Here is an 18034-nt window from a genome sequence, read left to right on the forward strand (position 1 = left end):
TACTTTTCGTTACTGGGTACAATGAGTACAGGTACAAAAAAATACCGGTGACAAAATACTCAGAAGTATTGATTCAGAATAAGTAATTCTAATGAAATCGCATAAATTCTGCCCACATATTCCCCAAAAATATTCTACGGGAGCTTGATTCCCCGTTTTATTATTCGAAATCCGTGGGGGGGGGGGTTGTTACAGAATTTCTGAAAAACATTATTACCCACAAAAAAATTTCAAAATGAATGCTCCCCACGAGATATTTGAAATCCATGGGAGGGGGGTTGTTAGAGAATTTCCGTAAACCATGATTCCCCACAACATTTTTAAATCCATGAGGGGGGGGGGGGGATTGTTACAGAACTTCGCTAAAAAAAAATTCCGCACAGGCAAAATCATCATATGTGATTCCCCACAATAATTTTTCAAATTTCATGGGGGGGGGGGGTGTAGCTACGGAATTCCATTTCGATCAGGTCAAATACCAGTCACAAATGCTACCCATCAAGAAAATACCTATCATAAATACCTGCTAAAAATACCCATCCAAAATGGGTACGATAAATACGCCTCACCTCTAGTCATAGGGGATTATTCACGACAATCACGACTCAAAAGTCTTTTCTTCTGTCTTCAAAAGTTAGAAAATTGAACTGTTTTCGTAATTTTTAATTTGTATTTACAAATATAACGTAATAAGTTTGTAGTAGTGTGGTTAAGTTCAAGTTCAAGCCATAATAAAGTTAGCACCAAGATTTTCATCAGCCTACAAATTATTGTTGATTTCTCAAAACGGGGAAAATGGAATCGGAAATTTATCCAAATGCCGTTGAACGGCAAAACGGACCCGCCAAACTCTCCGAACCGAAAAAAATCGGATTTTATAGCATCGGACCACAACGAGACTACCTGAATGATTTTTCCCAGCTAAAATATGTCAACCATACTTTTGTAGATACTGGTGTCGTTTTTGACTTGAACCATAATATGCATCTAACTCAGAGGCGTGAGATCGGTGTTACCGTTACTAAACCTAAAGCCACACAGGTTTTTTTAAAACATAACAGAGATTGCTTAGATGTGCTGGATTCAAGTGACATATCTCTCGGTGAAGTGCCTTTTGTGGCAAACCAATTTCTATTTCGGAGGATCAGTTGTACTCCATACAAGAAGGACAAACCTTACAGGATAAGTGCTTGCCTGTTCCGAGGGGTCTTGTACATGTCCCAATTATGGCCCAAAGAAAATCCGGAGGACTGGCCTAAAATATCGGAAAAGCAGTTATTGCTAAGCACCCGTGGGCACAAATTTCAACAGTACATGCTGTCAGGTATTATTGTCATCTAACCAAAAACATTATAACTTGTATTTTGTATTCTATTTTTTCTCATAACGGGAAGGTTTTAGGTCTGCCTAAATATAATTTTAAAAATGTGATGTGAAGACAACACAGAACCTCCTGCAATAGCCTGTTGTGTACGCAGATCTGTACAGATATACAACTTACTTATCTGTGCAGTCCGGGTCGTTGTATTATTATATTAATGTCAGAAGACCGACTTTCGCGTGAAATACTGGCGGAAATTCCAGAGGGAAGGTGTCTAGAGGCTGTGCCAGGAGTGACCGGACCTGCAATGGACGGATGACGCTGAAGTAGCCCAGTACAGGGGCAGAATATGATGTTTAACATCCCGCAATAAAGAAGTATTTTTCTCTCTTTAAGATGATCCAACGGGGAAGCCAGACACAGAAGTTCCTGTTGATGAAAATTCACATTTCGCCTGTGTATTTGAGGCATATCTGAACAAGCATCGCCTGGTCTACGCTGGAAATATGTGTGGAATCCTTACGGAGGGAACCTCCCTCGCCAAGGGTGAAGGCTTCCTGCCTCATAAACACTCCAACCAAGATGTCCTGGAGGAAATTAGGAAACTGCCGTTTGTCAAAATAGACACCTTCAGCAGTATAAATGATGAATGGCAAGAAAATTTCTTCAGGTAAACTTATTATTACCAATGGAAGTACGTTCTGCTCAAAGAACAAAAGCTCAATTTTTCCTTACTTTTGGCGAAATTGATCAATAGGTAATCAATTACACTGGCCTATCTTGGGTGTACAAGTCCAAATGTCTGAAGTAAATTAGTTTTCCGTCAAATTGGTATAGATTATACTTCCATGGATTTTCTATTCAGTACCTATACATTATTATTTACTCGCAAAATTGTAGTGGGTGGCAAACCTTTTACTCATAAAATAATATATTAAATACAATCTATAAATCGTTGAAAAAAAAGTCACTATCCGTTTCAGTCTGTTTGTGCGCTTAGTCCAACAAACTATGCAACGGGGTTTGATAGAGTTTTCACTATCATTTAGAGAATTTCTTCCGGAAGGTTTATATGTACATATATATAATTTATAGAAAGTAGAGAAAAGACGAGTAACGCCAGGTACACGTCAGCTAGTATAATAATAAGTGTTTTATTATCTTTCTTTTTGTAACAAATAGAGATAACCCTCACTGGGATCTCTTGTGCTGAGAATTTTATTTACTTATTACAAATTTAGTATTATGGATAATATGAAGTAATTATATATAGTGTTTTTTCTGAAATAATTATAAATACTTTCATTCTTATTTAAACTATATTCTTAACGTTTTTTTCTCTTTAGAATATAAATGCGTATCACTTTTTGATGATTATTATATCAGATATACAGGGTGTTAATTGACATATATATGTACTTGACTTTTTAACTAGTGATTCCGGACGTTATCTGCAGTAAAAAATGTTAATTTTGATAAAAGTCGTTTTGGACAGTTAGGATCGGGGTGAGGGGTTGAGTGATGACTCGACTGAGTGACCGATGATAAAATGTGGAAGAATTTTTTTGTTTGTTTGGTTTTGAAGAAAATTATATTTTTTTAAATAATCTAAAAAAGTCACTGAAGACCAAAATTTCATTTACCTTTTACTACAAATAATGCTAGAATCATTGGTTAAAGTAAGTCAAGTGCACAACACTTGTATACAGGGTGTATCGGCACGTACCCGACAAACTTTAACCAGCTATTCCTTAGCACATTTGGAGTAAAAAATGTTATGTGCACTTTGCTGTCCGGTAACATTTTTTTTTAATAAAAAAATTTTCATTCTTATTTTCACCACATGTCACAACTATTTTATCCTTTGTCAAATTTTGAAAACCCATCTGGCAATATTTTATTTGAGTTTCATTGAATAATGTACGTACGTACCTACATTGGCGCGCTTTTACAATCACAACGAAATGGTATGGCACCATTCGTGTCATTTTTAACTATTATTATTTAGTGTGTATGAAAGAGCGAAGATGCTTTTTGACACACTTGCTAATAACAGCTGTTGAACACGAGAAACAATGCCAATGACAGTGACGGAGTGTGGATTTTTTTATAATTTTTTGTTTTTAATTGAAAAAAAACAAAAAAGGATAAAATAAAGGATAAAATAGTTGTGACATGTGGTGAAAATATTAATGAAAATTTTTTTATTAAAAAAAATTGTTACCGGACAGCAAAGTGCCCATAACATTTTTTACTCCAAATGTGCTAAGGAAAAGCTGGTTAAAGTTTGTCGGGTACGTGCTGATTCTTGTACTGGACGGGAGTCCGCACAAGACTGTAGATTTAGGCGCCGGGTCCAAACCGTGTCTTCAACCGATGAGAATGCTCCTTTACGGCCGATGATGATGATAGTAGTAGATATTGTGATGAAATCTGCCTCCCGCACCCAGGCTTGGTGAATGTTGGGCACTGGGTGTGCTGTCGTCTCTGCTCGCTTCTGGTGTTGGCGGTTGTACGTATATCAACGTAATAAATTGGATATTTTTAATTAACATAAGTAATATGTAAATTGATGGAACCACTGATAATATTGCAGACGTACCAAGATGTTGGATTGGTGGCTCCAAGCTGCCTTCATTGGAGTAAAAACAATTCTGTGTGGATTCCGGAATGACAAATATGGAATTGTGGAAAGAGTCCAACGTTACGAGACAGAAGATCTACCAAGGGGCAACGAAGTAAGAAAAAATAACTTTCATTCTAATCCTAAGATTGCAGGTTGAAATCCCAGGGTGTGTAAATCAATTAATTTTAATTTACTTGAATTTTTTATTTATCTATTTTAGTTTCTTTGTGTATTATAATTTTTATAATATAAATGTATTATATTTGCTGAAAGTGAAGTGAAAGTCTTTGAAGATGAATACAGAATTTTCCCTTCGGTTTGGTAGAGTCAACCTGGGTCTTCCGGAGACTGTTACTACGCTGAGCCAATCAGTTTTACATTAAAATTTTAAATTATTTATTGCAGGAATTCTGGGTTCCCGATCGTTGCATGAATTTTTGCGACAGATTCCTCAAGTTTGTGAAGCGGTCTTTCGAAGAAGAGATTGGCCTAAAGCATCCTGGAAGTGTTGACAATGTGAGACACCTTCCTATGATCCTTTTGGCATTCGAGATTCGGTCTGAAGAGGTTTTTACCCCAAAAGAGTTTGTTTTAACATTGCCATTGCACAATGAAGACCTTCGTATTCTGGGGTCGGAGTTTTTGGAAATCTTCACAGACAATTGATACGAAAAATTATAATAAAGTTAACACAGCAATTGCGCAACATTTTTTTATTGACATCAAAATACTGTAAAATTATCATAATATTATTTTATCTTAATAAAAAACATTGAAAAGTACAAAAATAATTTACATTTAATTAAAGACCTTGGGATAATAACCTCAAATGTCTACATTTGTTTGTCTATGGGTTCTGTGCAACGGTTCTTGTGATGCTACATATACATCCGCGAGAACGGAACGAACCCAACTGCCGAACTGAACCTCGACTTATGGGAAAGAAATGAAACAACCGCAAATGGCGCAAAACGCCGCTTGCAGTTGATTCGTTCCTTTCCCGTAATTCGTGGTACGGTTCGCCAATGTATACATACCCTTATATATTTCTAAAAAAAATATAGCACTTTAGTAAAAACAGCAATGGTCGACAATTTTTTTTTGAAAATTGAAAATTATTATCGCAAATGTCCATTAGTTTGCTTTTTACCGCTGCGTGGCGCTATATCACTCACTGTTTGATGTTTATCAATCGGTGTGAAATTGAAAACTGTTACATTTTACGAAGAAAGAACAGCAAAGGTCCAAATCCTTTGTTAAAACAGCAGAGGCGGCTCTAGGGATTCAGTCGTGGTAGGTCATTTGAAAAAAATGTGTGACTAATCTTTATTTGATATTGTGAAAAATGCCCATATATTATTAACTATATCAATTTGTTATAGAGTTTTAGAGTCGCGGACTCTAAATAAATATTATGTTAATATAATAAATTGGAAATAAATACACAATCCATGTACTTACGGCAAATTATTTTTAAGATATTAAGTTTTAATGTAGTTGTCCACAACATTAAAATAAATAAAATCAGTGTTTGATTCTATTTGACAATGATTTTTGACGTTTTTTGTTTTGTTTCATTCTAAATCGATAACAACATAAATAATTATTCTAATCCTTTCCCGAACTATGCAATTGAAAAACAACCATTGTTCCACACACTACAAGCGTGTAAAATGAAAAAACGACATTTGTTTATGTCACCATCTCTGTAAAACATATAATATTCACCGTGTTGTCTCCCCCACGGTCATGACCTAAGCGTCCCTAAACTTTCTTCGGAAGCTAATTTTTACTTCGACGAAAAATATAGTGCCATCTCGTTTATTCTATGGCGCGCGTAGGGACAGAAGATGCCAAATTGGACATTCTTTAAATTGACCCAGCGAATCGTGTGGACTTGTGAATGAAAGCTTCTATTAGAGACAACAGATGTCACTGCTAGTCACTCGCCGCCGCCGCTGTTTCGCGTTACATTTTAAATGTTTTGATGCACATAATTGATTATTATATTTATTATTGTTGTCTTATAATTTTGGGGGGTCAAACACCAATTGACCTAAGGGAAGAACCGCCACTGTAAAACAGCACACGTTACATTGAAGTTTTAATCCTTGCAGGCTAATTTGTTCACATTTGGGAAATACTCATATTATGGTCTCACAGAAATCGTTGTCTTAAAATGCATGTTTTCTTATATATTTTATCGTAGACTTGCAAAAAGTGTATTTTCACAAAATAATTAAATTAACACCATCAATGAATGCAACATTGAATGTTACATTTACTCTTATACAGGTCTGATAGTAGAGTACCGAATGTATCATAATTTTGAAAACATGCCAATGTACCAATCATTCAAGACTGAAATGTTCTCATTTGGGAAGGCTTGGGTCACCCTCACGTTGGATCTTGGCATCCGTTCGAACACCAGCTCCAGGAGTGGAAGATTCCGGACGCTGTAGGTATTCCCGGAGGGCACCGATCTGATTTCACGGGCAAAGCACTCCTTGATGTACTTCAGTATCCCATCGCAGAAGTTCATGCAGACATTGGGATTCCAAAATTCCTGGAAGAAATTGAATATACATACATATTTATCAGTGGCGAATTAGATGTTGCAATGGGAGATTGCACCAGCCAAAGAGACACTGCGAATGTATCGGATAAAGTGACAACATAAGAGTCACAATAATTGTTCTGCTAAAGAGACAACGCAAGAGTCGAATAAATTAAACAAATATATCACTGTATCAGTAATTTAAAGTGACAACATTAGAGTCAGTTAAAATAACAAGAGTGCCACTGATCAGTAAGTTAAAGAGACAACATAAGAGTCAGTTAACCGTTTTAGTGCTAATCAATTTTTGCAAAAATAAATGTATATTGCTGTACACATATTGATTAATTTAGAGGAAAAAATAATGGTGTCAAATAAAACACTCTAATTTAGACTAATAACAATCAATTTTATTAATTATTTTTGCATTATAAAGACAAAATGTTTACTGATATGAATATGAGAAAATAAACATAAAATATCAATATTATTGTATTTTATTTCTTTTTAAAATTGAAATTGATCATTTGTTGCTTTAGAAAACACTTGTCGGAGGAATTTTGGCAAAATTTGGTGTTTCTTTTGTTTCCGAAGATGAGATAGAAGGCTCACTTTCAATCCTCAATATTTTTCTTCGATGCGTTATAATACTGCTATCATCACTATTTGTATCTGTTGTTTCACCTCCCGTAGAATCACTAGGAATCGAATCAACATTCCAAATAATAGCATGTGACATGGTTATTTTTTAAAAATAATATAAAAAAACGGAAAAAAGTTATTTTTAAATGTATAAGAATGCACTCTCATCACAAATTATGCGCGAGGTTAGCGTACGTCCACTCCCGCGGAGCACCAAAACACACTGAAACTCGCAGCGCTTCTGCGCTTCGCCGCAATTTTCGATACAAACGATCGCAGCGCTTTTGCGACGTGTAGCATTCTAACGGTTAAATAGCAAATACACAACTGCATCAGTTAATATGACAACACAGGACAGTAAAAACTAATAAAACAGCAGTAATTAATAAAAAAAGGAAAAGGTAATATGTACTTAAAATTGACTTACTCCACTCTGTTTGGGCAAGTCAAAAATCCTAAATGTTTTTACTTCTTTGACTATACCCTCATCGTCCCTGAACCCGCAGGCGATAGTTTCAATACCGGCAAAGAATGACTGGAGCCACCATGAAAGTGATTTGTGTTTCCTGAAATTAAATTAAATAATACATATTTATGCATATCTTCTTCTTCTTCCTAGCACTATCCCAACTCATTGCCTAGTTAGGCTGTTGGGGTCGGCTCTTCTCGTTCTCAGGTTATAGCTTCTTCGGTTCTGAGTGTCGCTTTCATCTAGGCCGTTTCTTTGTAGGATTTTGTAGCATTGGGTCATCCAGGAGTTCTTTGGTCTACCTCTGGATGACTGTCTTTGAAGCTCTATAGACATTGCCTGCTTCACTGTGTGGTCTGGTGGTCTCCGTCTTATGTGCCCATACCATCTTAACTGTCGTTCCTCTAGCTTACTGTTTACGTCAGTGACACCCAGGCTACCACGAATGCATATCTTAAAAGAAGATATTAAAATACGGCAACAGTTCTGTAGGGAAGATGTCCAAAGTTGATGAAAGCAAACTCCAGGGGCTGTGCGAGGAGAGGCCGCTGAAGTAGGCCAAGGAAACGACACCGATACATTGACAACGGGCTCTAATATCTTAATTGGCAGGCGGTTGGAATAATCTGGACCCCGACCTTGAGGTTCCTTTATCGTACACTCTGTCAGCTAAACGCTATCTATGGGTAAATTAATAGACTAATCTAGTGCCATCTATGGGTGAGCTCTTAAACTAATATCAAGGATATTACAATTTACAAGTTTTGATTTCTAATTTATACAGGGTGTATCAGCATGTACCTGACATACTTTAACCAGCGATTCCTGAACATTATGCGGAGTAAAGAATGTAGATGCCATTTTGCTGTTCATTCACATTTTTTTCAATTAACCTTTTGAATGCGTTAATTTGCTACGTTTTATCTATACCCGTACGCGGTACATATTTTCAAATACCTATGCACGCAATTAAATGTCAAATTATAGCATTCTGACATGATTTATGGGACTATATAGACAGAAAAGATTATTCTCCACAATATGAAAACAAATCCTCGTGTGTCAACACTCTTAGATGTTTATAAAAACAAAATAATAAAATTTCATACAAAGACGTACCGTATCTTTTGAATGAGGTCCCGCCATTCACTCGGCGTTATAAATAAACCACACTCGACGAGTGTGTACTTAGGCCACTGCATTGATAGACACAAGTGGGACACCATGATCACTTATCATTTTTAGTTATGAAAAGTTGTGAATGACATACTAGTACTAATGCCATCCGTTGACAAAAATGTAAACTAAAGGACTAAAAGGCGCGAAGAGGCGCACTTGATTATCGATCTTTTTTTATGAAATACAATTTTATTTTTGAGAAATTCTTGTAGATGTCAGCATCGTGATAGTTCTACGAATATCCAAGTGAGCAAGAAATACATTTATGACGAAAGAGCGCTGGAATATCGGCCGTCAAAGTTTCCGTATCAACTGTTGATATAGCCGCGTGTAAGTATAGACTTTTTGCCGTAAGAACAGTTGATACGGCCGCGTGCAAAGAGTTAAGAACAACCAAAGAAAAATTCCATCGCTACGATCGATACGCTTTCCGTCTCGTTTCTGCAGCACTGAACGTACGGCAGTGTGATCAGCATAGACCTAAAACTCCCCTTGTTTTTAATTGAATAAACATGTCATCTACATATTTTACTCCAAATATGCTGAAATCGCTGGTTAAAGTCTATTGGGTAAGCGCCGATACACCTTGTATAAACAGAAGTGACGGTTTTTTAAAAAAGTGCTAAATGAAGTACCTGAAAGTGATATCATGCCTCCTTTCTTCGATTTTTCTGCTGGTCTTCAACTCGATGAATTTCAGCTTCTGCAGTTCTGTCAGGACCTGATCCTCGGAGTGTTTTCCTGGCCGGAATCCCTCCTTCAGCGAAGATCCCTCCACCAGGATGCCGTCCATCTCTGCCCCGTAGATCAGACGGTGCTGGTTCAATCGGCTCTCGAACACGGCGGAGAATTCTGAAGATTCGTCCACTGGCGGCTCAATGTCAGGATCGCGAGAAGGATCATCTACAAATAAGAAAGCAGAATAAGGACTTGAAACTGACGTTTTCGTGCATAAAGTTATATTACTACTGTAATATAAACAGTAGCCCTCGAGTTCAAAAATCATAAATAAGATTTGTAAGTAGATACATAAATACAAGGTCGCAGCAAAACAGGCCATTTTCAAGAAACGTGAGGAGGAAGAAGCCCCGGTGTTGTCTGGACCAAACCGTGGTAATGACTAAAAACAGTACGACCCTCCCGACACAATGAGACCCCTCCCACATGGGATGTACCGTCCTTTCAAAACTGCACTGTTTGTTTTGCTGCACCCTACTACATACTAATTTTTAAACCATAAATATTCAAAGTAACATTTTTTTTGTTTCAAATAAAGAATTATTTTGTTTGAAAAATTATATGTTTAAATATATGTATAATCTTTCTATCTTTTATATAAATAAAAATTAAAATGTTTGTTTGTTCAAAATCTTAAATCTCCGAAAGTTCATCACCGATTGCTTTGAAATTTTGACACAACGTTGCATTCGAATACGCATAAGTTTTTATATACCTATATTATATATTATAGATGTCACCTGTGACAGGTTGAAACATGCTTTAAAAAAAAAACAGCGCCATCTGTTGGACGCAAAAAACACGCGCTATTGTTTCTCTATCTGCACTAGAGCTGCAGTTAGTCTATTAACCCTCTGTCAGGCGCACCTATGGTCGAACCGAAATCGGACGCACCCGGCCTGAGAGGCCACCCACATATATTTTTATCCCCCATCTTCCACTATATTAATTCTAATACAAAATACTTGTCGGGTAGTCTTTACTAGGATCTATAGAAAGGAATTAAACCAAATATAACACAGAATAACCAGTTTATTAAACATTACCAACCGGGTCAATCCGCACCAAATCATCCAGGCCATGTCACCCACCATCTCAGATTTTGATGAAACTTTAAATTTTTAATCCTTCCATATAGATAAGAAAATATACCAAATTTTACCTTCCTACCTCAACTCGTTTTTTTTTTATGGGCAGTTGAAGTTTGGGCAAAATAAGCGTTTTTACATATTCCGAGCACTCTGGAAGAGCTTGTACCTTCAATGAAAAAAAATTGTATCTTTGTCATTTATAGTGCAAATGCAATGAAAATTTTCAATATTATCAAGAAAACTATGCTGATTGCAGAACAAAATAAATAAACCCTTTACATTTATCTACTTGACTTTAAAAAATTACCAAAAGTAATTTTTTAAGTAATTTTTGGGACGGAAAAGGTACTTTACAAAAAAGCAATATCTCGGGAAGGTACAGTGTTAATGAAGTAATTTTTTTATTTATTCATATCTACAAATAGCATAGAATCACATACAAAAATAAAATTCATGGCATTTTACTTGCTTCAATAAATAAAATCCATTTTAAACTTTTTTCAAACTTTTTGTAATTTTTTTTTATTCTTATCTACAATAAACATAGTACAACCTAAAAAAATAAAACTCCTGGTATTTTGTGTGCTTCACAGTGTAGAAACGTTTTTAAAATAAGAAATCTTTATCATACAGAATTGTTCTAGGTTTTTTTAAATCAAGATACAAAAATAAATAAAATCCATTTTAAACTTTTTTCAAACTTTTTGTGATTTTTTTTATATCTATTTTTAGTTTGTAATTGGGCAAGTTATAGTTTAGGTATATAGCTAGTAATATAGGTTGAATGAATGGACTAATATCAAAGAAACAGTCCTAGAGACAAGTCACTACATGGAAATGATGTATCTGCAACAAGAACAAGACAGAACATGAAAATGACTATCTGCCTCATCACTAAGTTTGCAGGATACTACATGCTTTGTTTCCTCTGACATGCTTAGTTCTGAGTCAGCTTCAAAGCAGTGATCATCTATATAAATACAGTAGTTGTTTCATGTTATGGTGTACGTTGTTAAAATGTCTCTAATCGAAACAAGTTTAGTTAAATGTAGTGTGGGACAACATAATGGTACTGAATGTCACAAAAAAAGTTATACTAAGTCAGAGAAATTAACGAGTGTGGATTTGTTAAGTGAATTTGAAAAAAAGCTTATTCAACAAAGAAGTTTTGTATCTACAGACTTGGTTTTCAACATTTGTGAGCACCACAGAATATTTAACTTAAATAAATATGAAACATTTCAAAAAGCTTGTTTTGACCCGTTCCAAAGCCACAAAAGGAAAATTACAAAAACTTTAAGAACAGTATCCTTGGAATTTTCAGAGAACATTAATACCATTCTAAAAGTAACTAATAAAGCAATCCCTGGACAAAAAAATTGTAATGCATGCAGAGCAAAAATTAGTAAGAGCCAAAACCTTAACAATGAAATTGAAGAGCTTAACACTTTTCAAGAAGACATAAGTGAAGTTAAAAATGTTTTAAACAAAGAAATTTTTTTACAAGAAAAACACTTCTTTAACTGACATTGGAGAATCTCCATTTAAACTACATGCAATACCATCCCACAGTAAGTCTAGTTACGCTAAACGGAAGTTAGATTCTGCTTGTTCAACCTTAAAGAAAAAAGTAAGTAAAGTTTTAGAAAAAGAATTTTCCCCAGTAAAATGTGATGCAAAAATACCAAGATGTATTCAAGAAAAAGCTAATGACATGGACAGGCTTGTTGAGTTGGTTAAAAAAAAATTGGAAACACAAGTTACACGCCGTGAGAGAATTCAGCTTCTAACTCTCGCTCCAACTTCGTGGAGTAGAAAAAAGGTTGCTGAAGAATTCAGTGTTGGTGAATACTCAGTTCGTAAAGCACGAGAGCTACTAAATGAAAATGGTATCATTGCTTTACCTGATCCAAAAAAAGGAAAACCATTAGACCAAGGAACAGTTACTTTGGTTAAAAATTTCTACCAAAACGATGAATTTTCTCGTGTTATGCCAGGGAAAAAAGATAAAGTTAGCATAACCAAAAATGTTTATGAACAAAAAAGACTATTGCTTTGTAACCTGAATTAACTTTATGCTACCTTCAAGTTTGAATACCCTGCTTCAAAAATTGGGATTTCGAAATTTTGTTGGTTGCGTCCCAAATGGTGTGTGCCAGTAGGTTCTCCAGGCTCTCATTCTGTCTGCGTTTGTGCAATTCATCAAAATGTAGTGTTGCTTCTTAATGCTTGTGACAGTGAAGAAACGTACAATGATTTAATGGACTACTTAGTGTGCTCAAAGAACAATAGAGACTGTATGCTTCGACATTGCGATAAGTGTTCAACATCTAGTGAAAATCTTAAGAAACATTTGTTAGAAAAATTTGAAGAATGGGACCAAGAAGATGAAATTACATACAGTGCATGGGTAACTACTGATAGAACACAGCAGGTTTCAGTTACAGTTCCCTTTCATGAATATGTAGAACATCTTGTGAAGAGTCTTGTAAAACTTCTTCCTCATTCTTTTATAACAAAGTCTCAATCAAAATATCTCAAAGAGTCCCTAAAAGCACAGCATCAGATAAATGAAGCTGTTGTGTTATTAGACTTCAGTGAAAACTTCTCCTATGTTATCCAGAATGAAGTCCAGGGTTACCACTGGACGCAAGTTGTTCACTCCACCCAGTGGTAATTTACACTTGTGAAGAGCCTGGCAAAGATCTCACAGTGTCAAGCTTGTGTGTAATTTCAGATGACTTGGAACATGATGTAAGTTTCGTTTACGAAACTCAAAAAATTGTTGCTCAATTTTTAAATCAAAAATTTCCCCAAATTCAAAGTGTTCATTATTTTACTGATGGTTGCGCAGCGCAATATAAAAACTGCAAAAACTTTTTAAATCTGTGTCACCATCAAAAAGACTTCAACTTGAAAGCATGTTGGTCGTTTTTTGCTACGAGTCATGGGAAATCTCCCTGTGATGGAATAGGTGGAACAGTAAAACGTCTTCTAACTAGAGAAAGTTTGCAACTTGGCCCTGGCAACACTATCACAACTGTAGACAAAACTTTTAAGTTTTGTCAGTCGAGAGTAGAAAATATATATTTTTACTTGCTGAGAAAAGAAAGCTTATTCACTTGCAGGCAACAATTACAGCAGCGTTTTTCACAAGCTAAAACAATACCAGGCACTCGAGGTTTCCACTGCTTTGTTCCTCTGTCTGAAAATGAAGTTGGCACAAAAAGGATAAGTTCAGATTCAGATTATGCTTTGATTTTTAACTTCAGTGGGGAACGAAATCGCTCTGAGCAACTAAGTATGGTACAAATTTGTACAAACTCTTATGTAGCTTGCGTATATGACAACCATTGGTTTTTTGGACTTGTGGTTTCCAAAGATGAAGACGAGTGTGATGTATCAATCAAGTTTATGCATCCTTTTGGCCCAGCTCCATCCTTTTACTGGCCACATCAAAAAGAAGATATTTGTTTTGTTCCACTACAAAATATTTTTAATATCGTTGACCCTCCCACAACAAAAGGTTCAGGAAGAGCTTACTACTTTCTTGAAAAAGACGTTCATCATGCTGATCAAAAGTTCAACCATCTTATGGGTCAGATCAAGAATAAAAGTAAAAAATGAACTTGAACATTTATTTGTAAACAATATTATTGTAATGTACTTTCATTTAACCTAATCCTACATTGCCTGTTTTATTTTTATTGTATTTGTTTTTTAAAGAGTTAACTTTGTATTGAAAAGAGTTAAAAAGTTGATCTTGTTATAAAATATTGCTATGGTGTATGCATTCAGGGTAAGGAACAAGGTACATTATTTTGTTGGTGCCTTAAGCTTACATTGCAAGCTTACCAGCATGTTGTAAAGGACCGAATAAGTTTGACTTTTTTTATTTGCAAATACAGTATCTAGATTTTAAAAAACTTGGAACAATTCTGTATGATTAAGATTTCTCATTTTAAAAACGTTTCTACACTGTGAAGCACACAAAATACCAGGAGTTTTATTTTTTTAGGTTGTACTATGTTTATTGTAGATAAGAATAAAAAAAAAATTACAAAAAGTTTGAAAAAAGTTTAAAATGGATTTTATTTATTGAAGCAAGTAAAATGCCATGAATTTTATTTTTGTATGTGATTCTATGCTATTTGTAGATATGAATAAATAAAAAAATTACTTCATTAACACTGTACCTTCCCGAGATATTGCTTTTTTGTAAAGTACCTTTTCCGTCCCAAAAATTACTTAAAAAATTACTTTTGGTAATTTTTTAAAGTCAAGTAGATAAATGTAAAGGGTTTATTTATTTTTTTCTGCAATCAGCATAGTTTTCTTGATAATATTGAAAATTTTCATTGCATTTGCACTATAAATGACAAAGATACAATTTTTTTTCATTGAAGGTACAAGCTCTTCCGGAGTGCTCGGAATATGTAAAAACGCTTATTTTGCCCAAACTTCAACTGCCCATAAAAAAAAACGAGTTGAGGTAGGAAGGTAAAATTTGGTATATTTTCTTATCTATATGGAAGGATTAAAAATTTAAAGTTTCATCAAAATCTGAGATGGTGGGTGACAAATCCAAAATTTTCTGGATGATTTGGTGCGGATTGACCCAACCATAAACTAAAATAATCAAACTAAACAATTTTTCGAAAACAGTGTTCAAAATAATTGGTCAAACTGAGCTCCATAAAAATAATAAAAGTTTTAAATTAATAAAATTTAAAGGTAAGGTAGGTGGTAGTCTCTATTGACTGCAGCCGTAGCCAGATACGGACGATGAGGTTCCCAAATCAGCAGCCGAAAAACAAGTTAGGCACAGCGCGTTTACGTGGAGTAAATAGATCGGTTGATGACATCCTAAACATTCGTAATTCGTCATCCTCCTAAATCCTAATTCAAACACGCATATTCCACACTTTCGCCTTTTGGGAGGTGTTGTAGGGGATGTGGGGTTTTTTTTCTCGTGAGGAAAAAACTCTTTCAAGCGAATTTTCAACTGAATCGGCATTCCACTTGTATTCAGACTTCGCCGAGCTAGTTGTCCGATATCGCTCTCATCGCCTAAATCTTCAACCAAAGCTGGATCTTCAGAAGCATCATCATCGAGAAAAAACTTCACCATATCATCAACATCATTGCGTTGAGAGAGATCAAATTTTCCAGCCATTTCGGCAGAAACATATGTATATAAAATGCCAGAAAAGAGAAAAACTGAAATAATAATTCAATCGGGTGCACCCTGCCTGAAAGGCCAGGGTCCAATACAGCACTTATTTCTCAAGATACTGATAAATTTCATACAGAACAGGCATAATTGAGTATAATGAATAACTGCACATAAAAATATCCTTAAAAAACTCAAAATTCAAAACCTTCAAAATTGTGACGGAATCGGGTGCAGGCGGCCTGTGAAGCCAGGGAAGGTGTAAGTGAGCTAAGTAAATACCGACGACTGACTAAAGACGGGCGCCGTGTGAGGTTCCTAAAGTTAGGCGAGTAAAATGAGGGAAGAGGCGGGGGGCCGCCTTTGAGAATTGGAGAGGGAAAAAATGTCTTTCGCTGGCCTCTGAGGCCGGCTGCGCCCGACGGAGGGTTAATAAAAATAGATGTATTACAAAGTAAAAATTTTTGAATTTCGATTTAGTTTTCTTGGTTAAATGAATGAAGTGGAAATTAACCCACTTCCCAGAGACACATTGTCGATGACATAAATATACAAAATAAATCTCAGTACTATCCAATCAGAATTTGGCTTAAGTGATATTGCGGTTCCCTCATTTCAGTCAGTCCCTGGGGAGGTAGATTCTATCCCAAGTCATTGCTCCTGGCTCGTTTTTCAAATAACTAATGTACTTTTTTTTTATTTTTATGTTTACCTGAAACAATATACTGTTCAAACTTGTAGCCCCAAGCGCACATAGTCTTCTCTCTCTCCGTGGTGTTGGCTTTTCTCGCCACAGCTTCTGGTGTCTTCAGGGAGTGGAGGTAAATGACTCCTCGGAACAGACAAGCAGAAAACCTGAATGGTTCCTGATTGTTATACGGCAGTGCACTCATTTCTCTTAACAACCCTCGATAGCACATGAAAGGCACATCTTTAAGAGGTATCTCGCTCTTATCGAACACGTTAAAAGCTTCTTTATGGTCTTTGAAATACTCGAGCAAAAATTTAAGTTTTTCTTCAGTTTCTATACGTTTCAAAGCCCTAGTTATATTATGGTTTAAATCGTAAGTAACTTTCCCGACAGGGATCTTGTTGATGTATTTTAGTTGAGAGTAATCATTCATGTAGTTTCGCTTGGACCCGACGCTGAAAAAACCTATCAGTTTCGGCTTGGAGAAGGATGGAAAACTAGCGCGGGAAAATGATTTGGGATTTGTTGTTTGCTCCATTTTTTATACGGCACATCGACCACGAACAATTTTATTTAAACTGTACAACAATTTGGATATTTTAAAATATTTTTATCGGTACACAATGAACAAATTGCACAAGAATGGAATTAATATTCACATAATCCAAATATCATAATCACATAATTCACTCAATCCAAACACGGCGAATATTGATATCATTTTGTCTTTTGGTCAAATTCCAATATCACTAATATTTATAATATTCTGATACTAATTTCTTACGTCAACAACAATAAAGCCCATTTGTTTTGTTTTGTACGCCGTGGTTCACAATTCACCGCATAAATAAACCACTCACAATAAACCTCTCACGTTCACCATTTACGTTTGCACCAGTGACAGCATAAATAAACCAGTCACGTCCATAGATATACCCATAAATAAACCACCCACGATATACCCATCAATACACCACTCACGATATACCATCGATATACTATCACCCACCGATATATCTATGAATAAAACTGAATAAACCACTCTCGACATACAGGTGACAGATGTCACTTTCGACTTGTAACTTAGAGGCAGTGATGCCACATAAAAAACAATATGTTTCACGGGTAAAAGAAACACATGTTTTACAATACTTAAAATATGAAAATGTTTTTCGTAAGCCTTTTATTGAGAAGTTAAAAAATAATAATTCAGTAAAATATCCTTAAGTGCTTTATTCAAAATAAGAATTTTATAATTTTCCTTTGAATAATGGGAAAAATATATAATAATATAAAACAGCATGCAAATAAAAACTTTAAAATGCTATAAATTTCTTTAAAAAAGCAAAATAAAATAAGTTTCTTCACATTCATGAAATGAGACTGAAGAAAAATTTTTCATTTTTTTTTACAATTCGCAGCGATTAGTTTAAATACCTAATTAAACTTACATAATATTTTCATTTAATTTTATTAATGGAATTTTTTAATTTTACTTAATGACAAAGAGTATATGATATATAAATAATTAGATTTTGATACATTGT

General features: G+C 35.1%; 2 protein-coding genes across 5 annotated transcripts; one reads left to right on the forward strand and one right to left on the reverse strand.

Annotated features, from left to right (window-relative positions):
- Positions 1 to 593: 593 nt before the first annotated feature.
- LOC149411221 (decapping and exoribonuclease protein-like) lies at positions 594 to 4656 on the forward strand. Its single transcript, XM_089647184.1, has 4 exons — positions 594 to 1324; positions 1718 to 1991; positions 3918 to 4059; positions 4353 to 4656. Exons 1-4 carry the CDS (start codon positions 796 to 798, stop codon positions 4611 to 4613), a joined length of 1206 nt encoding a protein of 401 aa, XP_089503310.1. The 5' UTR covers positions 594 to 795; the 3' UTR covers positions 4614 to 4656.
- Positions 4657 to 6006: 1350 nt separating this feature from the next.
- On the reverse strand, positions 6007 to 17672 carry LOC149411222 (decapping and exoribonuclease protein-like). Of its 4 annotated transcripts, none has more exons than XM_089647187.1 (5): positions 17497 to 17672; positions 16509 to 17236; positions 9430 to 9697; positions 7574 to 7712; positions 6007 to 6513 (listed from the first exon to the last, which is right to left on the reverse strand). In XM_089647187.1, the coding sequence occupies exons 2-5, from the start codon at positions 17023 to 17025 to the stop codon at positions 6268 to 6270; spliced, it is 1170 nt and encodes a 389-aa protein (XP_089503313.1). In that variant the 5' UTR covers positions 17026 to 17236; positions 17497 to 17672; the 3' UTR covers positions 6007 to 6267. The 4 variants fall into 4 exon arrangements, with proteins under 4 accessions (XP_089503313.1, XP_089503312.1, XP_089503314.1 ...); XM_089647188.1 differs by having other exon boundaries at positions 6008 to 6513; positions 16509 to 16942; XM_089647189.1 differs by having other exon boundaries at positions 6008 to 6513; positions 16509 to 16820; positions 17368 to 17672.
- Between the last annotated feature and the right edge of the window lie 362 nt (positions 17673 to 18034).

This window comes from Hesperophylax consimilis, chromosome 26, assembly GCF_061612785.1.
Source record: "Hesperophylax consimilis isolate HC1 chromosome 26, BYU_Hcon_1.0, whole genome shotgun sequence".
Taxonomy (NCBI): domain Eukaryota; kingdom Metazoa; phylum Arthropoda; class Insecta; order Trichoptera; family Limnephilidae; genus Hesperophylax; species Hesperophylax consimilis.